General features: G+C 38.0%; 2 protein-coding genes across 6 annotated transcripts in view; one reads left to right on the forward strand and one right to left on the reverse strand.

Annotated features, from left to right (window-relative positions):
• Positions 1-19,582, forward strand: part of LOC134532599 (metabotropic glutamate receptor 1-like) — a 153,091-nt gene extending 133,509 nt beyond the window's left edge. For 2 of the 3 annotated variants that reach the window (XM_063369165.1, XM_063369166.1), the window contains exon 16: positions 15,207-19,582. In XM_063369165.1, coding sequence (XP_063225235.1) covers positions 15,207-15,508 — 302 coding nt within the window. In that variant the 3' untranslated portion in view covers positions 15,509-19,582. The remainder of the gene's footprint in view (positions 1-15,206) is intronic. The other variant, XM_063369168.1, reaches the window with a different exon arrangement.
• Positions 1,976-23,157, reverse strand: LOC134532600 (uncharacterized). 3 transcript variants are annotated; one of them, XM_063369170.1, is made up of 2 exons: positions 22,961-23,157; positions 1,976-4,356 (listed from the first exon to the last, which is right to left on the reverse strand). In XM_063369170.1, the coding sequence occupies exons 1-2, from the start codon at positions 23,022-23,024 to the stop codon at positions 3,122-3,124; spliced, it is 1,299 nt and encodes a 432-aa protein (XP_063225240.1). In that variant the 5' UTR covers positions 23,025-23,157; the 3' UTR covers positions 1,976-3,121. The 3 variants fall into 3 exon arrangements, with proteins under 3 accessions (XP_063225240.1, XP_063225242.1, XP_063225241.1); XM_063369172.1 differs by lacking the exon at positions 22,961-23,157 and adding an exon at positions 15,158-15,340 and having other exon boundaries at positions 1,978-4,356; XM_063369171.1 differs by lacking the exon at positions 22,961-23,157 and adding an exon at positions 11,955-11,989 and having other exon boundaries at positions 1,978-4,356.
• Positions 23,158-23,189: the final 32 nt, after the last annotated feature.

Here is a 23,189-nt window from a genome sequence, read left to right on the forward strand (position 1 = left end):
GTAGGTATTATGTGTGTCTATATATTTAATTATCTTACAAATAGACGCTTTGCAGTCAAATTTGCAAATGCAAGCAATTTCATGACATTAAGTGTTCCGCAAAGTAGTAGTTTATCTCAACTACTCTTCAATTTTTAATAAATGATATTCCAACTGTAATCGGAATTTATATTGCGCCGAACTCGTGAGCCTTCGGCTGTCTTCAGCCTTCGTCGGCGTTAGTGTCAGGGAAGCCTTCTTTTCACAGACGAGAGAGCCAAACGCCCGATCGTGCATTTTCGCGGGGGGGGGGGGGGTCATTGTAAATAAATATGGCGGTGTTGATAAAAGGATACTAATGGTCAATTAGGTTAGGTTAGCTACATTATAAATTCTTTAAAACATTGTGGACGGTTGATTTGGTTAGGAGAGCTACATTAAAGATACGGAAAAAAACATGAACTTCGGGTTTTGGCTCTCTTGTCTGTGAAAAGAAGGGTTCCCTTAGTGTCGTGTTCCCCTCTCCACACCCCGCTTACCCCTCCTGCCCAATCCAGTTTTAGGTGCCCCTCCCTCTTTCCCCTTCTGAGGAACTTTTTTTTTTTGCTTGCGGATTTATATCCCGCTTAATTTATATAAGCTATTGCTCACATGCCTCTCGCATTACTGCACTTAAGTTCCTTGGACGAGCTTGTTGTCACGACCGCTCCAGGGGTCGATCATGGGTAAGTGTCTTAGTTCAAATTCGTGAGTAATGTGGCTCAGTGGCATATTGACTCGTGTTAGTTCTTGTATACTGTTTAAATTTTGCTTCGTTGCCACGTTCTAAATTGAGGTTTGGATACACGGGTCTCTTTGTTTTGGTTTATCTGGATATATTACCCATGATCGGCATCCGGATGACACGCATCGCATATTACTTACGTAAACTTAAATGACTCACTAGCCTTGCTTTGTAGAACCCTAACATTAGGGTGTGTAGAGTTAATCTCTTGCTCTCATATTGTTTGTACCTTGCAAACGTAATTTCGCATAATGTTTATTCTCTAATGATAAGTGTAGCGTTTGCTTATTAGTAATTAACATCCACTAATTATTTACGTTTCGTTCATACGTTCCTTGTGTTGTACACACACTACGTCAGTACGTCCTTTACGTACGACATATAGCGTGTGTATTACGCTTATTCATGTATGCTACTATTGTACCTTAGTGTAGTATATCTTCCGTTTTATTTAATGTATACTTATTTGTCTAAAATTGTTCTACTGCATCTATTATGAACGCCTGTGCTGCTTGCCCTGTGCCAACAAACTACACTACACAAAAGTATTTCCCTCGCATTTCAGCATCTTTAAATAATTTAATATGAACATTAAAAATCTTAATATCTGAGTTTTTTTGTGTTCTGGCACCCTAAAAATGAAAACATTACATAAGAAAACCCTCGAATATTTGCGTTGGATTTGCACTCATTAAATAATGATCTACAATTACTTCAAGTATTCCAGTGTGTAGAAATGTAAATTCTATGAATTTTACGAGTAAGGTCGATTTCCTCATTCCGTAGAATGTATAAGAAATTTTGGAAAACTACCATATGTATTTTTTTTTTAAACCGTCGTGATAAGAATACAGTGCTGCTCTGTATAAACTATTTTTGGAAACATTTCTTTCTTCTCGTCTGCGATCTGGAAGTTATTTGTAATAGCAACGATCACCGTCAGAAGCGCTATCTGTAAGCTTTAAAGTTAACCTGAGAAACAGCTAGAGGGTTGACAGCGCTACCTACCAATTATTCTAGACACTACTTCGAGGGCAATGCCGCTGTACTCTTTCTATAGAGTGTATACGAAAATATGGCAGATTTCCGTTATAGTACTTTTCCGCCTTTTTCGGAGAGACCAGGCGGAATACTACCATTATGGTAGTTTTCCAGTATGGTAGTCTTCCGCGCCCCCGGGATGGATCAGTGGAAGGCACACTTCGCGCCTCGCTATTATATCCAAAGACAGAGACACAACATTTTATTGAAATCTTTTATTTTACTTATATTTACATTTAAATCTTACTTTTATTTTAAATCTTACAGCACGAACAGAAATTTAGGAAACCACTACCAATCTGGTTAGTTTAAACTAATTAGGGGGCTTCAATGAAAACACTCTCATCAAACCGACCATAATAAAGCCAGAAAACCTGTCATGTTACTTCTAAAAAATTACTATTTTAATTTACAGTTAATGTACATACTTTCAATCATCATTAAATTTTTAATACATTTTTTATAAATGGAAAATATTATTTTTGAACACATTGTCAATTCTAATTTATTGGGTAATATAAACTGTACTATAAATCAGTACAAAACAGATTACAAAAATACTGTGTAATGGGAACAGCTTTAATACTGTATGAAAAAGTAGATATGTCAGAGTGTTTCACCTATGTAACAACAGGGCATACCTTTATGCAATAATGTAGTTTTATTTTATTTGTTTTAAGAAAATAGCATATGGTTAAAAAAAAGTTGAAGTACCTATCGCAGTCGGCTAAGCCTCGGAGCTGCAGGAGCGCTACCACTGTAGGCGAGGCGATTGTGTATCTGTAAATAACTATAGCGGGCTGAGCATGTTTTTGACGTGTGCACCGCCAAGCTGCTCGAATGACATGCGGCAGAATTAACTAAGAACCTATGTGACCAAAGAGCAAGTGATGGGAGGAGAGGATGAAGGAGAATGAAGCACGATGGTCGGGAACAGGGAAGGAGAGAGGGAGGCACAGCCCGGTCTGACCGGAGAGGCATGACATGACAGAGCACGTGTATAGCAAAGTGGTTGCGAAAGTAACGTGTACGAAATATGTGGATGTATAAATTATGACTCGTGTGCCAAGTGTTCTTTGTCAGATAGAGGTGTAACAACATCAAACCTATAAAGGACCTCTCATGTTTTAAACTGGTCTACCATTTGACGAGACTGAAAAAGCCTGTAATAGCTGACTGTTGAAACATCCAATGGTCAGGTACAACAATATCAAAGTAACAACTTTTAGAAATGAAACAACCAAGAATATCTAATTGGCGCTCTAATGCGGGTGAGCATAAAGTCCACAAAACAGAGCCGGTGCACATGATTACTGCTCATAGAACACCTTGCTCCTCGGCACTTAGCAGCACCTGCTTCAGAGCCCGCTGGTACCTCTGGCTGGTCAGCCTGCACTTCATTCCTCTGGTCGAGTCAGTCTCGGGAGGACCCGGCTCGGCCAGGAAGGCCTGCATGAAGGTACACGCCACGTTCAAGGCATAAAGCATGTGGTCCTTCATCTCCTGCTCGACCCGGGAGAAGCTGACGACCAGGTGGTCGCAGTCCAGCAGCCGGAGCGCGCGGCACAGCTGGTCGTGGTACACCCGGAGCAGCGGTCCGGAGCCCTGCTTTCTCACGTCGTCGCTGGGCCCTCCCAGGAGGAAGTAGTGCAGGTCAGTGGCCGCCGAAGCCAGCCGTGTCACCTGGAAGTCCACGAAGCGCACCTCCAGCGGCTCGCCCGCCGCGGAGTACTTGAAGAGCATGTTGTTGCACCAGAGGTCTCCGTGGCACAGAACCACCAGCTCACCGCCGGCGCCGAAGAGCCCCAGCAGCTTGCGGAACACGGTCTCCCCGGCGAGCCGCAGCCGGTCCGCGAACCTCTCGTAGCCGGGCCACGTCCCGACGGCGTCCGCCACCTCGCTGTAGGTGGGGCGCAAGAAGCTTTCGAGCTTCTTGTTGCTCTCCTTGAACATGACCTCTCGCAGGGCGCCGGTCTGCAGCTCTTGTCTGTCCAGCATGGCCAGGGAGATGGCGTGGAATCTCGCCAGTGCCTCCACCACCAGGCGGCAGTGGGCGAGGTCCAGGCCTGCCTGCCTATCGGCCATCTCGAACCCTGTGGCCTTCAGGTCCTCCAGGATCAACACATCCTTCTCGATTGTGTCGTAGAATTCTGGCGAGAAGGGCGAACTGCCCAGCGCTTCCACCGCCAGCCTGTTCACGTCGGGCAGTACTTCCTTGTAAACCTGTCTCTCCTTCTCGAACAGCATTTGTTCTTGTATGAATCCCTGAGCGATTTCGCCTTGAGGAAAACTTTTGACGATGAGCGTCGTTTCTTTTGACTTTTGTCCGCTTTCGGAAACAGTCAGTCGAACCCTCCGTAGATCGCTGAGATAGTTCTCCCCAGCTGGCACAACCTCTTCGGTGGCGCTCACCGTCACCGAGATGTGGTCGCTCCCAGTGTGTCTGCGAACAACATCTTGCAGGGACTCGTTGCTTATAGTAAATGAGCCTTCCTCCCCTTTTGCTGGCTTCTTTTCTTCTGACATTTTTAGAACTCGGCTAATGGTTGAACCTGAAAATATATAATAATTTATGAAATATAAATAGACATTGCAAGATGTACAAGGTTTTTTTTTAAGTAAGTTAAATATCGTTTTGAAAGAGAAGGTTGAAAGGGTAGGGGAGGAAGAGAGAAGGGTGATAAATGGTGAAAGAGAAACAAGGAAGAGAGAGATGATGGAAGAGAAGAGAGAGTAGCAGAGTGAGTGTGGGTATGTGTGTATGAGAGGAAAAGAAAGAGACATCAAGAGAGAGGGAAAGAGAGCAGGTAAAATTTATGAGTTGTTATGCGCGCATCATATGCACGAAATGGGCTAATTCGGTGTGCGAATGTGGTATTATCTGCTGACAAATATATATATATATATTTAAATGTAATTAAGGTGTGCTCCGACCACCCTTTAAGGTAATACAAGTGGCGCGCTCTTCTCGCCATTCACATAATTGCACCCTAGTGGCGAGTAACACAACTAAATCAAGTAAACACTAATGAACTCGGTCCACCATTTCTGACACTATGACCTAGTAGCAAGTAACGCAACTAAAGCAAGGGTACACTAGCGATCCTGGTAGCCATTTCTAATACTAAATATCTTCCCCCTCTCTTCCCACCAGAATTTATCCCAGCTTCCTCTCTCGTCTGCCCTCTCCTATTCTTCCATCTGTCCTTTCTCCTCAAGAATAATTTGAATACCCACACATTATTTTCCCCAATTTATAATTTTAACTCCCCTTCCATTCCTATTTTTATATACCTGATTTACTTTAATACTCTTCAATTGACTCCGTGATCGTGTGAATAAATTTCTTGCCTCCCAATCTCGAAATCACATGTGTGATCATAGATCGAATCCTAACCATCGCTTTGCTCAGTTTCTTTTTTATAAAAATTAAAAATAACACACATCGACTGTGGTGCTACCTACCTTCCAAATTCTCAACTCAGGTTGACAAGATGGATGACATCCCAGGTGGCCGTAAACAGCGTCACCTACCTTCCAAACTATCAACTAAGCCCAGAGAGAAGGTGGAGAACATGTAGGTGGAAGGAAGGGTTAAAAAGGAGGTGGGAAGGAGGGTGTAGTACACCTGTCATATACAATAACAAACAATCATAACAGAAATATTCAATAAATAATGACTAATGGCCTAAACCCCAGGGGGCAGTGAAAGTGGCATGGTCTCGGGTGGGGGATGGGAGAACGATGTAAAAAAAAAATGATTGATGAATGACAGGGGCTAGAGAAGGGGAGATGACAGTGATTAACTACCTACATATCATATCCTTTGTGTGGGGCAGAATGCCTATGCTTCCCCTACTACGTGAAATTATTAAACAAAATAAATTATAACGTATGTATGCACTTGGCTACAACGTAGAATAAACGTAAATACCAAATGCTACCACGATTCGCAAACTTATCTGACTAAGAATACCTTGTCATTACAGTTATATGCACTTTTTAATTGTCAAGTAAGAGGTTTTTTCATTGCATAACAATGCAATGAAATTGTTTACACTGTTTAGTAAATTGGATGAAAGAAAAAATAACAGAGAAATATTATATTTATCAAGTTAGCGTAATTCTTTTTTCTTATTTAACTCCTACGAATAAACTAGAATCAATTGTGAATTTAAAAGTAAGTCAAGGTAAAGAAATATTTTTTTTATCTTATCGCTCTGTTACTAAATCTTTCATGATAACTGTTTGTTATCTGTCTGTAGGAGTATTCTATTACTAGCTGCGGTACCCGGCGTTGCCCGGGCTAAACACAGGGTGATATATAGTCCGCGACTTAAAGCAAAATGGATAGCGCTATACGACAGTGTGGTGGACATAGATGAATGACACACAATTTCGGTTTGTATGTCTATGGCCTGTGATTTTCTGTTTATCCATTGTAATATGTTAAACGGTTTAAATGTTAATGTGATTCAGCGCCATATAGCGGTAAGTTACAAAATAAAAAAAGATTACATAAAAACATAATTAATCTCACTTAATTAAGCTCACTTAAATCCGGTCTACTTAATTAAATTAAATCAATTTGATCAGTTTTTTAAAAATATATATCCTGACAGCGGTCTGGTTATATTTTTATTTTGACACATTGAACAAGTATCAAAATGAATGTCATTTGTTTTTAAGATAACTTCAATTCTATAAACATAATCAAGTTATATAATAACAACTGTAATACTTACAAATTACAATAAAATTTTACTTAAATTTATTACAAATAAATAACCTATTTCAATTTTATAACTGAAATAAAAATTAATACAATTATAAATTACAAAATTAACTAATTTAAATAAAATAAAATTTGAAGTTAAATAAAATAACCAAATATAAACTAACTTATTAAAAATTATTAAATTAATTATAATGAATTGGTATTAATTATTCTTCTTCTGATTGTAATCTTTCGAACTGGAGCTTTGCAAATTCAGAGGTTAAATAATAGCCATAAAACGAAATAAATCGAAAATCGAGAATTGAAAATAAATGTCATCGTCATCTACGTCCGAAAGCTGAAATCCAAGTTCAATTGTTGTATTCTCAGCAATGAAAACCTATGAATAAGGTAAAAATATTAGATAAGATATAACTTTTCATTATAATGTAGTGATAATTATAAAAATTAATACTTGGTTAGTTAAAATCTTCTTCATTTATTTCAAATACTTAATATGCTGATTGAAATCAAAAGTTGACGAGTTTATTGACGAATAATTTTGGTTTTGACGTGACAACGTCTAATAAATCGATGAACGCCGGCTGCACGCACGAAAAAGTGTCCCGTAACGCACATTGTCCCACTACGGATGTCCCACTACGGATGTCCCACTACGTATGTGTCCTGTTATGCTCATTGTACGCATGCGTGGCATCTCTCTTCCACTCGGTTGGAACAACCATCGATTTGACTTTTCAATCATATTTTCGTCGTTTAAATTATTAATATTATGTAATTTAACGATCGTCCACCGATTTTCAGCACAATCGGTACGGTTATTAATTTCCCGCCTAACACTATAAGAAATAAACATGGAGGACTACATACGTTTTTAAAATTTCCACAACACAAAACAAAATTTTTATAATTCTATGTATAACATCTCAAACAATTACATCTACTATGGCCTCGTGGCCGTGCGGTTAGCATCACTGACTACCGATTCAAAGATTGACGAATCGAATCTCGGCCACTGCTAAACTTTTTTTGTACTTGTAAAAATAAATCGGCGCGCACAACACTACAAAAGTAATAAATATATTTGAATTAATGAATGCAAATAAAAGTACATTAATAAATAAATTGTAGATTTCATTTCAATCCTTCTTTGTATCCATACAAAATAGTGATAATTTAATAAAAATGATTCAATTTTATTCATAAAAGTATGCACAGGTAGATTTTATCATACAAAAGATATGAAAATTTTAAAAAATATTCTTCCTCTAAGAATATAATATTTTTAATGCCTAAATGGTTTGGTTGCAAAACCTATTACGGCTCAGTCTCAGGCCGAATATATTTCATTTTTTTCTGGATCAATCATTTCATCAATGTTTTGTTATGACGTTGTCACGTTAAACTATCGTCCGTAAACCGACTTTACAGACAACCAATTTTTTTGTATAATGCTTATTCAATTTCTTTAACAAAATAATATTCCTGTCAACATCAGCAATCTAAATTTAACTCATATAGAATCCTACATATTATTTTTATTATTAATTATAGCCCGAACTGCAGTTAATAATTTTTTTACTTTTATTATAATGCCCCCGCAATCCCCTTTGTGGGTGGAATTTCGTAAAATTCGTTCTCAGTTGAACTCAAGATGACAAAAAATATAATTTCGCCTAATTTCAAACCTGTGGGAGCTATAGATTAAAATTAAATTTTGTTTTTTAACGCCCCCGCACGGCCCTTTGTGAGCGGAATTTCAAAATTCGTTCTTGTTAAATTTTAATATGCCAAAAAAAATATTCTGGCAAAATTTTATATACGTACAAGAGCTATAGTTTGAAAATGTGAATTTTTTTAATAAACGCCGCAACCCCCCTTGCGGATGGATTTTCGTAAAATCCATTCTTAGCTGACCTGTACTCGGCGAAAGGAATATTCCTACCAAATTTAAAGTCTCTAGGCCTTATGGTTCCAGAGATATCGTGATTTTTCTGTACATAGGTGGAAATCTCTTATATATATATATATATATATATATATATATATATACGGTTTTTTTTTTCAACCTCCGGCTGTAATAAAAAAACGGGAATGAATTGGGAAATTATTTTAATGTCAGAAGAAACGTACATCTTTACTCTATTTCTCCACATTATCACCGTGCAGATTGAGGCATTTGTCGTACTGATGCACCAGCTTTCCAATACCCTCTGCATAAAATAATGCCTCCTGCCTATTCAGCCACGTTTTAACAGTGCCCTACAGTGTGATTACAGTTTCATTTCTCTATGGCATGCCCATTAATCGATACCCTAATCGCTCGTACACGAATCGACACGTCTCGTAGTGTTTACCCCCTTCCACCAACCATGTGGAGCGGCCAACTCACACCTCAGTTGAAGCTTGGTTATGGGAATGTCAATATGGCTGCAACGATAAACTGTACGGCGAAATGCGAGCTGCGTGGAGTCATCCGTTTATTACAGGCAGAAGGGCACACTGCAGCAGAAATCCATCGCCGAATGAGTGTTGTGTACGGTGAAAACTTTTTGAGCGATGGCGTTGTGCGAGAGTGGTGTCGGAAATTCCGCAAAGGCCGTATTGATTTTCATGATGAAGGTGGCCAAGGAAGGAAGTCGGTAGCAACAGATGAAACAGTTCAGAGAGTTGATGCAGTTGTTCGTGAGAGACGTCAATTCACGATTTCAGAACTGTCTGAACAATTTCCGCTCATTTCAAGGTCAGCCCTATACGCCATTGTTACAGACAATCTCGGATACAGGAAAATCTTTGCCCGATGGGTACCCAAGATGTTGACTGACATCAACAAGAAGCGGCGAATGGCATCAGCCTTGTCGTTATTGCTGCGTTACGCAGACGATGGTGAACACTTTTTGACTCAAATTGTGACAGGTGATGAAACATGGATTCATTTCGATACTGAAGAAACAAAACTTCATTCACAACAGTGGATGCACACCTATTCTCCAAACAAGCCGAAAAAGTTCAAACGGACATTCAGCACCAAGAAACAGATGGCTACAGTGTTCTGGGATCACCAAGGTGTGCTACTGGTTGATTTCATGGAGCCAGGGACAACAATCAATGCTGCTGCATACTGCGCAACACTACGACGGCTAAGACAGTCGATACGTAACACGCGGAGAGGAATGCTGACATCTGGTGTTGTCTTGCTTCATGACAACGCCCGACCGCATAGTGCCGCCGTAACACAACAACTCCTTGCAAGATTTCGATGGGAAGTGTTTGATCACCCTCCTTACAGTCTGGATTTGGCACAGAGTGACTATCACCTTTTCCCCACGTTGAAAAAGTGGCTTGGAGGACGACGCTTCAACACCAATGATGAACTGCAGAGCACTGTTAAAACGTGGCTGAATAGGCAGGAGGCATTATTTTATGCAGAGGGTATTGGAAAGCTGGTGCATCAGTACGACAAATACCTCAATCTGCACGGTGATTATGTGGAGAAATAGAGTAAAGATGTACGTTTCTTTTGACATTAAAATAATTTCCCAATTCATTCCCGTTTTTTTATTACAGCCGGAGGTTGAAAAAAAATAACCCTCGTATTAATGACAACTTTTCACTTTCTATTAGTACTTTCTCTCTTGGAGACTGCATAGAAACGCCTCTAGGGATAAATTTAGCAGTTTCCTGCCTTACTTTGAAGTTGTACTTCTTAAGGTATCTTGAGGGTAAAATACGATGAAATACGCGCGTACCTACCATGAACTGAAGTTTATAACATGATGAAATCTAAAACACAGAGTCCATTGGTTTGTTTATTTTACTCTAGGTAGGCACAAAACATTTTTTTTTACTTAAATAAAAATAAACCGTATGAACACAACAAGGTTTCGGAAAAGAATATTGATATGTTAACAGTGACATTACTTTAAAGTGTGTAATATTTCATCAATCTGGGAATAAAAGTGCAGATTTTCATTATATAAAAAAGCATTGAAACAAATTTACATAAACTCGCCTATATACACACAGTATAAATAAGTACACTCACACTTTTTACATAAAAATCGGTCTTAATTATAATAAAAATTCCGTACAAGCATTTGCGCGGCACTGCAGGAAAGTTGGTACACTTACTGTAAGACATCAGTGGTAAGGTTCCTAAACATGCTATGGAAGTCATTAACTTATACAATTGTACGGGATATTTTCCATATAGTAACTGTTATACATTTCCAATTGACATTTTCCTCAACAAATTAAGGAGGTACACCATAGATTCATGGTAATTGTTCCTTACAGTTTTAAAGTTAAATAACTTTCATTACGTGTTAGGAACGTTTTTCAAAAAGATTTTTCGGTGTACTACTTCAAAAATTGGTTTACTCTGTCAGTTATAATTGTTAATAACAAACAAGTACACTAAGTGGGATATTAACATCTGGACAAGTGGTTTTCTTCGCCTGCCATGAGTCACTTTACATTATAAAAACGTTCACGTGTTCCAACAATGGTGGCTTGTGAAGCCTGAACGAAAACATTTTTGCCAGCCGATATCTCGGCGAGAACTCCTTCGTATCGTGCGCAATGAATCCGATAATGAATAGTTAGGGGAAACTGTAAAGATCACGTACGAGCTTGAAAATGATTCCACTTAAATCTTAACACAGATTAGCCCAAAATTCGGCTCGTTAGATCCTAAAGACTTCTGAAAATACAGCCCGGAGGAAATCCTAACTTCCATTTGTAGTATCAGATCTAGCCATTCGTTCCTGACCAAAAGCACAATGGACTCACGGGAAGTCTGAGAGCGGACCCACATCTCATTCATTCAGTTTACGATGAGCTAAAAAAAAAAAATGGGTTGTCTGTAAAGTCGGTTTACGGACGATAGTTTAACGTGACAACGTCATAACAAAACATTCATGAAATATGAATAAAATTGAATCATTTTTATTTTTACAATAAAAGAATAAATACTTGAAATTATACAAGAAATCAGATTTTAAAAATGCAAGAATAATTAACCTTTATTGCCGAAATTGTTGTTATAATAAGCAATGAAAACCACATTAACTTTTCACTTCACTTTATAACCAGTCGACGAAACAGTTTACGTCTAGATGTAAATTGTGTGCTGCCGCTGTCTTTCTTCTCCTCGGACGCATAGGCCAATCGAGTGGAAGAGAGATAGATGCGGCGCAAGCGTACAATGAGCGTAACGGGACACTTTTTCGTGCGTGCAGCTGGCGTTCATTGATTTATTAGACGTTGTCACGTCAAAAATAAAAGTGGTATCAACCGTGTTCTAGTGTATATTTAAAAGCAAACAAAAGGTGGGGGGGGGGGGGGGAATTATACATAAATTATATGTCCTATGTATTGTAAGAGCATACTGAAGTAAGACACAGTGCTTACCTCAGCAGGTCTCCAGCGACTACTAACTCAGTGGACAGACTGAATAACTCTTTGAGGTGCAGCTGAGACTTTAGGCAGCGGCAGGTGACTCACATTCGAGGATGACAGGCTATGCTTTTGACGCAGGTGACGCGATTAGCCGAGATAACGGCAATGACTTAATGTCATCAGCAGTCTTACAAAATCACCTTACGATAAAGACAACTGATAATTAATCGGGCTTAAGACGGGGGGGGGGGGGAAATGTAACGTGTCACCATTCTACAATTCATACAAGCTTCCTCCGTGGAGGTTAGAGATATTCTTGGATTAATCTCTGTCAAACATTGATCCCACACGTGTCGATCACTTTGATATATTATTTTGAGTATGCGCGTCTTGAAGGAAGATTCTGCAGTTATTTGGGCAAGTTTCACCGAGTTATTTTCCCTTCAATAAACTTTTATAATTTTAGTGTTGAATTGAGGAGCACATTAAAGAATGTCAGTTTTGTGAAGGCAAGGTTGAAGCTGAAGTCGTGTGGGCTTACTCAGTATTCAGCAGTAAGTACTTAGTCTCTGTTTCGATATGGCCTACTATAAAATTTTCCACAAAACTGCTAATTTATTTCTATTAAAAATATTTTCTGCACGAGAAAATGTAATATTTTTTTTCACAACAAATTACGATAATAATATCTAAGGTAAAAAATTATTTAGTTTTTATAATATCGGGCCTAGGCACAAAGTCTGTTGGAATCTAAGCAGAACCCGTAATAGTGTTACATGTTGTATAAGTTTGCGACTTCCGTTTCTTCGTAGATGTGCGTTAAACTTCTTTGCTACCTAATGAATTTTCAAATAATCGTGGCCATACCCATAAGTATAATCGATGTAACTTTCGAGACAATTGAGTGGGACCGGTGACAGGTCCTCTAGTCCGCCATGTTTGTGTTTCTGCAAACATGTGCACCATCTCAGTGTGCAAGCCTTTTTATTGTTAAAGATAATTACTCAAAGTGAAAGCCGAACTATGTACTTGTTTTTAATTTTTAATTTGTCAAATAGTGCGTAAAAAGTTACAAACGACCTGTTAACGCACATTTCCAGTTTATCAGCTTTTCAAGTTTTAGCATGTATTTGTCTTTACGATGTTGACAACTACTGAACTATAGTGTAAAATAACACAATAAAAATATGTTGTTTTGTAACACTCTAGTGTAATGTTACTGTAGTACAACTGTTGATTGAAGAAGTCACAAACTTCATCTGCTCGAAAGTAATTTTAATTCAAAATGGAGATATAAATACAGCATATTCCAGACATTTTTTTTAAAACCAACTCAGGATCAGCCAAAGGATGTAAACGAAAAACATAAAAAAAGGCCTTTCCAACCGAGCAAAAGAATGAATCTCAATGAACTCACAAGGTTTAAATAGATAACTATTTTCATGAAATGTACCTACTCCAACCAAGTATGCTTTCATTAGGTTTAAGTATATTTGAATTTAGCTACTAATTCATACATTAACATTATCACCAGCTTGCATATCGTAAAGATAAAAGTTTTTTTTATTTCATCTTATTTGATTTCTCAATGTTTGCTTATTCTTGTATGCATTTGGGTACATCGCAATACAAAAACTAAAATTTTAAGTTTTTCAACATGATCATTGAGAAATTTATATCAGCATGTGAAAATGAAATAATGTGCTTAATGTTTTTAGGGTTTCTTCTAAAGCAAATAATTAAGTCCATGAAAATTTAATACAATGTTAAGTTTTGGGGTTAAACTCGAATAGTAGGAATGTAGATGCAACTGTGGTCTAATTAATTACCAAAAAATATGAAAATCACTTGTTCTTGTAGACAGTTTAGTTGTCATATCTAAATTTACACTGGCGAAATTTTTTAGTGGAGGCATTCAGTCACAGGTATTCATTCAAGATGTCAGTAGGGCTGAAATAGAGTCATTATATTTAACTTTATTACTCAACATAACTACTGCTTTCTGACATGTTCTAGTCTACTTGGTACACATGAACAATTATTCAATGCATGCGTTGTAATATAACTTATATATCAATAACAATTTTTTTTCCACTGCAGTGCCCAAAAAATGTTTTTTTTTTTTTTTACATAAAAGTTTGGGTATCATATTTTATGCTGCAGATCTACCTATTTTTGTATAGAAAATACCATAGATAGTTTACTTACAGTATTTATTCTATACAACTCTGCCTGGTTTAAAATATTTTGCATTTAAACTTTATATACTTTTATTTGTTATTTATTTTCAACTACAATTTGAAATTATATTGCAGCCCTACCTTAAAGTATAGATTATGATACCGAAAATAGTTTACTTTCCTTACCATAATGTAAGTTCCTCAAGAAACATAAGATTGCAAAAACTCAGTAAGTAAATCTTCCCTGTCCTAAACACCCTATTCCCGCGCTTTTACCATAAAAACATTTAAAGATGTAATTTTTTTAGCTGTTAGACAACTTTGTCAATGTCGCTACCATATCGCAATGTAAACAAATTTTAAAAAATATATATGTATCTGACCTTTTTCTTTGTTGTTATTACCTCAAATAGTCAAGTCGAAATTACTGTAGGAAAACGTGATTTTATATTGCCTACCAAAGTTAATGATTCATAAAACCAAAGAAAAACATTTTTTTTCCTAATTTCTCATTTAAAACACATGCAATACACCTCACACCTTACACAGCCAAAGAAATAACTCACTACAACCAAACACTAAAACAGTTTCGTGGATTAATATCTATAATTATTTACTATTAATATATGTTAGGTTTTTATTTAAAGTTTGCAAAACTAATAGCAATTCTACAATTAAATGTATTCAATATCGTGATACACGAACTGTCACTACCCTAGTATCTACTACAATTACATTATCCAACTAACAGTTTGTTTCTTCCAAAAATTGCATAGATTAATTAAAAATATCAAATATGCTATGGTCGATTATAAAATAGGTTGATAATCGATACACTCTATGTGCTTCACTGTGCCAGGTGTATTCTGTCACCCGCAAATTGCACACACCCTGCTGAGATAAGGCATAAAGGCCCACTAGAGTAAAAGGATTACCACGGGTGTCATCAAAAATTTTAATTTATCTACTAAAATAAAGATTAATAACTGAAGAGGTTAGCACATATTTGTCTATGCTTGTTATATATGCTAATACATTTGGTGTGATGTGGTGTGTGAAGCAAGCTCGTATTATTGTTCTGCAGACTCGGCGCCCAGGCCGAGGACTGTGGAGAGCAGGACGCTGTCCTGTCAGACAGGCCATGACCTACTGCTGCTGCTCCTGCAGTCCCAGGCGAGGCGGTCCACCGGCTGGCTGGAGCTGGACCCACGCACCCTCCTGGAGGACGTCTGCCCGGCTGACCGCGGCGACACCACCCCGCACATCCTGGAGGAGAGTGCCAGCGACGAGGACAGCAGCAGTGGCCACGTCAAGAACATAACCATCCGCCTGGGCGACTGTGCATCCTGCTCGCCCGCCGCCTCCATGTCGGAGAGCAACTTGTGAGACCGGCGTGAGCAACCACTCTCGATGTGCAATTACCAACATTGCTCTGTTACCAGTGGCCCATTATCTGCTACCTGTGACCACGCTCTGCTACCGGTGACCATGCTCTGCTGCCAGTGACCATGCTCTGCTACCACTGTCCACGCTCTGCTACCAGTGACCACGCTCTACTACCAGTGACCATTCTCTGCTGCCTGTAACAACACTCTGCTAAAAGTGGCATTTCTCTGGTTACAGTGACCACATTCTGCCATCAGAGACCATACTTTATTATCTCAAACCATCCCCTGCTAACAGTGTTGATGAACACGATTTTACTAGTGACCACACACTGCTATGTAGACCATGCTCTGCCTCCCCAAACTGTGATTCTGTGCTTACACTAGGGGCAATCCTCTGGTAATAGCACACTGCTGCTTGCAGCTACAGCCCTATATATCAGTGATCATATGCAATCAGCGACAGTGTTGTGATAAAAATAACACAAAAACTTCATCACTCGATCACACTTAGTCATATAATAAAATCCATTGTTTTTTTGTTTTTTTTTTTAGAAATCTTGTAAGTTTTTACCTAATATACATGTAAAGTATGTATAAATTTTAAAGTCAAGTACTGACAAAGTCGTGCTTCATCTAGATGTATTTACAGGTGTAAAGCCTTTTTATCTCTTGAAAAGTGCATACTCACCAAATAATTTTTGTCGTAAATATCCTTACAAAAATAATGTTTTTTTTTTGTAGAAATGGTTTTAAAAATTTACCTTTGATGAACTTTTAAAGACATTCATAAAATGTTTTAAAACTAGGCTGCAGTGCAGTCAATATTAATAATCAAACATTTCCTACGAAGATATGGTTTGAATACTTTTTGTACATATAAATTATGTAGATATTATAACAGTCCTTAAATGAAGCTAGAATTCGATTCTTATTTGAAGTTAGTTCAAGCTAAAACCTACTTGAATTTTGAACAAAATTTGTGTGAGCTATGGATTTTGGTACTTGTACCAAACTTCAGGAATGATTTTATTCTAAAGAATGGTACACCTCGGACAGCATTTTAAGTACGTATTTGTTTTAATTGTTAAAAATATCTTATGAGTATATTATTAGAGATGTTATGCCATGTTTAAGAATATTTTTTTTTATAATATGTAAGTAGACATTCCATAATGTTTGTTAGTAATCATTAGAAATACTTTAAATCTGTCAGAATAAAATGGTTTTTCAGGAGTTTATCAGATATATAGAAAAAAAATTGTCGCCAAAAATTAATTTACATTACCACACAATTTGTTACAACTTAACATTGTAAAAATATATCACCAGCTAAGGGAAGAAGTTAGTAGCATATTATGTTTACAAAATGTTTATTCTTTTAATGTATGCTCTTAAATTCCATGCGTTTCTGTAACACTTCAATTGTAATAACTTTGTTATAAAATGTTTCAAAAGCTAATTTAATTTATGTATTAATAGTCATTAATTAATTTATTCTGCATAAATTATTTTCTTAAACACAGCAATAATATTTAATGTTTATGTCTTTATTATTTTTGTATATAAATTATTTTATTTTATTTTATTTTCGTGGATTGCCTTACAGAAAATATTTTACTATATGTTCTTCGTAATTTGTTTGTGTAAATAATCCCTGGAAATATTGTCATTCCACTATCCAAGTGGTGTTAATAATTCAAATCTATGTATAATTTATTTCTTTATGCTTATAAATTTGTATTTTACTACCCAGATTTATAAAATAATTCCGAATTGATTGTTTATTCTGAAATCTATAAAGCCCAATTATTCGCAAATGTGTATAGAATTATTCTAAATGAGGAGCTAACTTAAGGGGTCCGCCTACCTACAGTTAGTACCTCGGACACCATAAAGCACTAGGGGTCACACCGCCCTGCGCATCGCGCACCGTGTCACCCTTAAGCACATGACAGTAAGCTGACGTGCTACCTTCTACTCGCGCTGTGTACACCTGTGAGACAAACCCCACTGACCTAGTCATTTTATTTTTTTAAATTGTAAAATAGGATTATGCACAACCACTGGGTGGTTTCTTAAATCAGTTAATATGTCAATTTAAGTTTTTTTAACGGGCTTTAATTATATATAATTTCATAGTAGTAGACATCAAATGTAGTTTATATAAACGTGAAAAATTAATGTGTGTACCGTTCAATAGTTTTCTGTTTTATATTGCACAGTTCCATACTATGTTGGTGAGCTATTGAAACATAAAAGTTGCAAGTGTTTAGAATGCAAATTTATATATATATGGCTAAACATAAAATACTGCTTTCAAAAGGAACATTTTGTATTATGACATATTTCCCCAAACGGACAATTTTCTAAGTACAGTTGTCGAGTGTCATGCTAAGTTCAATCTGATTAATTACGGTCAAAAATTAGCAGCAATAATATTATGAGCTGTAGTGTGACCCTGTGATGCAACAAGCTACATGTTTAACACATACCGAAAGTTTTTAATGCAACTAAGGAACTTGGAACTTTTCGTTTATCGTATTTTTTTTTTAATGTTATCTAAGATAGCAATGTTTTTCTTCCAATTCTTGCCCTTTTTTGCTGTGTTGACATTTACATTGACAAACATTATTTTTAATAATTAAGGTATTAAGGTAACATAAAGGTGTTTTTCTACATTTGTAATACGAACTTCAAATTTAGTTTTCATTGATATTACTCCTATTGTAATTTAAAACTATATAAAGTTTGTATTTATTTAGATGGAACACAAGTATAACTACAAATGCTAGTCATAAGTTACCAAATAATATGTGCCAATTGCACTCTGGAACGCTAAATGCATGTGACAGTTGACAAGCTTTATTTTTTTTTAAAGTAAAGAGTTTATATGTGTGTTTGTAATGCATAAGCTTACGTATTAAATAACTATCATGCAGTGCTCAAAGTGGACCAATATACTAGTCTTAAGAACTAACAATTAGAACAAGTGTTGACTTTTTCGGTCCAATAGTATATATTTGCATCACCTGCTAAGCAGCCAACATTATGTCACTGCCTTTGTGTTGTCGATGGTCAGTACTACAACTAAATTCGCAAGCTCATAATACAAATAATCTTTTAAAAACTGTACCGAACACTATCGTTTCAAAAATGTATTATGTACAATGGTTTCAAATGTCAGTTTTAATGTTTACTTATACATGGTTACAAATATTATTTGCTTTTTAATGTTGATAAAATTTTTGCTAACTGGAAATACATAAGCGTTTACGTTTTTAGAAAAGTTGATGGGAATTTACTGCATTTGAATTTAGGAAATTAATTGTATACCAAATATTTTGTAAAAAAAAAAGGTAAAAATTATTTAAACAGTACAAATTAGTTACAACTTATTAATGTCATAATTGTGATTTCATTACTAAAATTTGTTACTGACCACCTATAAAAAACTATATGATTGTAACTGAGTGTAATTGTTAAGAGTTTGTAACAAAATAGTATATAAAAACTGTTCACACAAACTTCTTTAGGGCTGGGAATGCAGCATATGTAGAAGAAATAGTATGGTGAAATGTAGTAAAAATACTGCAATGGAAATTTTAAACGCACACGTTACTTACGCTAGCAAGTATGTTAGTTGTAAATAAGTCTTCCTAAATCAAATAAAGTATTTTTTACAGTTTCCACTTTTAAACATTTTATCAAAGAACCTTTTAATGTGCTTCTATGATAATTCATACACGCAGTGCAACATAATAATGAAAGAAAATTGTGAGCATATAATCTTATTATAAATTCATTAAATTTATTCAACAAAAACAGAATTGTTTAAATTGTTTCCTGTCTGGTTTTTTATACGTTTAAGCAAACCAAATAAAATCTAACATTTTAACATTTCCAATATTTATAATTTTGTACCTAGTAAGAGTTGTTAAAAATTTTTACTGAATGAAATTTTTATTTTAATTTACAAAATTGTTTCGATTTTGCTTTGCAAATTTTGTTAGATAGTTATGACATGTAATTTGAATAAAATTATATAGTTCTTAATAAAATCATTTAAAACTAACTGTATTCAAATAAGTATTTATTTTGGGTACCCTTTTCTGATATCATTTTTCTTGTGTTACATGAAATAAATCATTCCGTAGACGCGGCATCGTTACTGATTGCACCACATGGAAACATTAGGAACTGGAGAACTTGTAGACTCTCGTCACTTGTCATATGTCACATTTCACTGTCACAGAGCGAGTCAGCGCCACGGCGAGACGTCTTGCTCACCTTCCAGAGCGGACGGAATCAGTCCTGCTCCACACAGACTCCTTCCGAACTCCTGGGTTCCAGAGATAACTCCAGAGCAGCTGGGATCAGTCCCGGTCCATACAGTCTCATTCTTTTCTCCTCGGTTTTAGAGATCACACCAGAGTAGCTGGGACCAGTCCCGGTTCATACAGTCTCCTACTTTTCTCCTCAGTTCCAGAGATCACACCAGAGTAGCTGGGATCAGTCCCGGTTCATACAGTCTCCTACTTTTCTCCTCGGTTCCAGAGATCACACCAGAGTAGCTGGGACCAGTCCCGGTTCATACAGTCTCCTACTTTTCTCCTCGGTTCCAGAGATCACACCAGAGTAGCTGGGATCAGTCCCGGTCCATACAGTCTCATTCTTTTCTCCTCGGTTTTAGAGATCACACCAGAGTAGCTGGGACCAGTCCCGGTTCATACAGTCTCCTACTTTTCTCCTCAGTTCCAGAGATCACACCAGAGTAGCTGGGATCAGTCCCGGTTCATACAGTCTCCTACTTTTCTCCTCGGTTCCAGAGATCACACCAGAGTAGCTGGGACCAGTCCCGGTTCATACAGTCTCCTACTTTTCTCCTCGGTTCCAGAGATCACACCAGAGTAGCTGGGATCAGTCCCGGTTCATACAGTCTCCTTCTTTTCTCTTCGGTTCCAGAGTTCACTCTAGAGTAGCTGGGATCTGGCCCGCTTCATACAGAAATATTCCGACCTTGCGGCCGGCATATTCTCAACGTTCCCCTCCCAATATGCACCCTTGAAGGGTAGTGTGGGAGTATCTTCCTGTTCTGTTTTAAAACATTCCAGAGCTTTATTAAATATGTAGAAATGCAAGGTATCGCTCCCTATTTGTTGATTGGGCGGGTATTGGAGCTTCGGAGATGACCAGAGGCCGGGGCCACCTACCCAGCATAGTCGCCTCCTCAGCCCCTCTACCACACTCAGATAACCAGGCAGTTGGCTGTGTCCTGTGCCCTAAAACTTTATCAGCACTTCTGGCGCCTTCCGCAATCTCCCACATCACACTGGGACCCCTCAAAACACCCAGTTAACCCGTGGTCCGGTGGAGGCCTATCCAACCTCTGTTAGCTATCCAGGCTAGTACCGGAGCTGTGTCGTCACTCACAACGTCGACTCCACATCAGGCTAGGGAACACTTGGAGCCTGCTCCAAGCGATCGGAGCACCACTACCAAGTACGAGTCCTACCCAATCAGAATCCAGGGCATTGTAGGAAACCTCAGCGGGACACCGTTCAATCTTTCATGGATTCTGCCCGTAATACTACCAACTTGGCGTTGATTCGGCAGACTGTTCGCCAGCTGCTAACCGACTGCCACTCCTCAGAGTTACATCACAGGATGTCCTCGTCTCCTCGGATTACCCTCTGACCTGCCATACCTCGGCCAGGCAGATTCACAGCCGATTAAGGCCCGGAAGTGCCTGAACTCATCCGGCGGCGATCGCAGGAAGCCCTCGACTGGAATGACAACTTCGGTGCGTGCGCAGGAGGGCCTCGGGGTTGCCTCGGTACCTCCCCCGTCCACTGGACTAGGGAAACGTATCACACCTAGTCGAGCGGTTTACAGAGCTCTTTTTTAAGTCCGGGTGCATCCGAACACAGGGGTGTCTCTCAAGGTCCTTCCATTACCATAGGCCTGATCCATTCACTATGGGGGCCTTTGGGGCCGAGACGCCGGGGCTCGGCAGTCGAACCCCCCAGAAAGGTTTCAATCGCATCTGCTGTTGCCCGCAGATTCAGCCAATCCACCATTCCTGGTCCCATACATGCAATTGAGGATGCAGGGTTACGCCCGGCATTGTCCTCTTCAGTTAAGGCGATGCTATGACCAGAGTTTGAGGCTACCCATCCCAACATAGTCACCACGATTCGCCCCCAACAGCAGTGCCCACGTGTAGGCAGAGGATTGCCACTTGGTGCGGAGAGGCTATATATTCGCATTCCATGCACCCATTTCGTGAACCTGTTGGATCATGTCTCGGATACTAGAGCCGGCAACAGCTCCGACACCTCACCTTCCCCGCAGGGTCAGGCCCACTCCCGCCGCCCGCTTCATGCAGTCTCCTTCTGTCCCTTCTGGATTCTATGATTACTCCTGGAACACTCCAGAGTCCCTTCTTTGAAGGTGTTGGTTTTTTGCTTCTGCAGCACTCTGGCTCTGACATCTTACCTTCTGTTGTGGCGTTCTGTCACCGAGTGGCAATCGGCAAATTGCACAGGCGTTTGAGGTTACGGCACTCTTCTATGAAAATGTTAATACAATACACAACTACTTAATAGTAATTTTTTTTCAGCAAAAAAAAATTTAAGTGTGTAAATGGTAGCTGTGTGGGTAGTGTGGTTGGATATTTATTCAACCGAAGTAAATATATTTGCATTACGCAAATGACAATGATACTAATGCTTAGAGGCACCACTACCAACATCGCTCAACTATGACAAACATAGGACCAGGCGCCAATCAACCAACTTCACATTGGCAGTCTGTCACCATTGTTGTGTTCGCTTAGTACTTAGTTCCAGCTAAACAAAGTCACTATTTTGATTACAATGATGCGATCCTTATTGAAATTAAATAATGTTATTAGTAATGGAGTCCTAATGAATTCCTAGAATGAATTAAAATTATTATAATAAATAATTCAATTATTTCCAAATTGTAATTAATGTAAGGAAAAATTAATTTACGTTGTTAGTTACTAAATTATAGTTTTATATGTCAAAAACTCCAAATTTTATTATATCATGACTATATAATATATGTGGACGTAAATATGTTTGTGTTTACGTTGTTGCAAAATTATTTGGCGATTATTGTTATTTCATTGTGTGGGTAATAAAACCAAACTAGAATTTGCTGATTCGTAATTTTATCTAATAAAAAATTAGATCTATGATAATTTTGTAAACGAAGTAAAATAAACAAATGGTCCATCTTTGAAGCCGATAAGACCTCCTAAAAGTCCTAAACATGACTTGATCAAGAGAATACTGTAGATAGACAAGAAAAAGACAAAACGTTACTGTTAGTGAAACGCGAAGAAATACGTTTATTGAACTCCCCCGGCTGTAGAATGCACCTTACCGAGCTGCGCCCGACCTAATGCGACGTTGCCGGCTCTCACCTGGTGCGTGCGCGCTGGTAAACTCGGCCGGCTGAACACGTGATGATACATACGGCCCGACCATCAGCAGGAGAGGAGGGGAGAGGCAGTGATGATAAGGTGACACAATGAGCGTACAGCACTTACATCTGTGTGCTCTTTCCGGGGAACAATTGAGATATTTTTATTTCTTTACATGTAAGTCATCATTCCTCGAACTTAAGTAAGGCGCAGTATCTCTCAGTAGGAA

Source organism: Bacillus rossius, chromosome 6 (assembly GCF_032445375.1).
Source record: "Bacillus rossius redtenbacheri isolate Brsri chromosome 6, Brsri_v3, whole genome shotgun sequence".
In the NCBI taxonomy this organism is placed as follows: Eukaryota; Metazoa; Arthropoda; class Insecta; order Phasmatodea; family Bacillidae; genus Bacillus; species Bacillus rossius.

What these genes read in the sequence shown, in the direction of transcription:
- LOC134532600 (XM_063369170.1), bottom strand. Translation starts at nt 23,024, where the DNA reads ATGGTCGGGCCGTATGTATCATCACGTGTTCAGCCGGCCGAGTTTACC. An exon ending in TACCAGCGCGCACGCACCAG is followed by an intron (nt 4,357 to 22,960) that starts GTGAGAGCCGGC and finishes ATATATTTTCAG; the next exon opens with GTTCAACCATTAGCCGAGTT.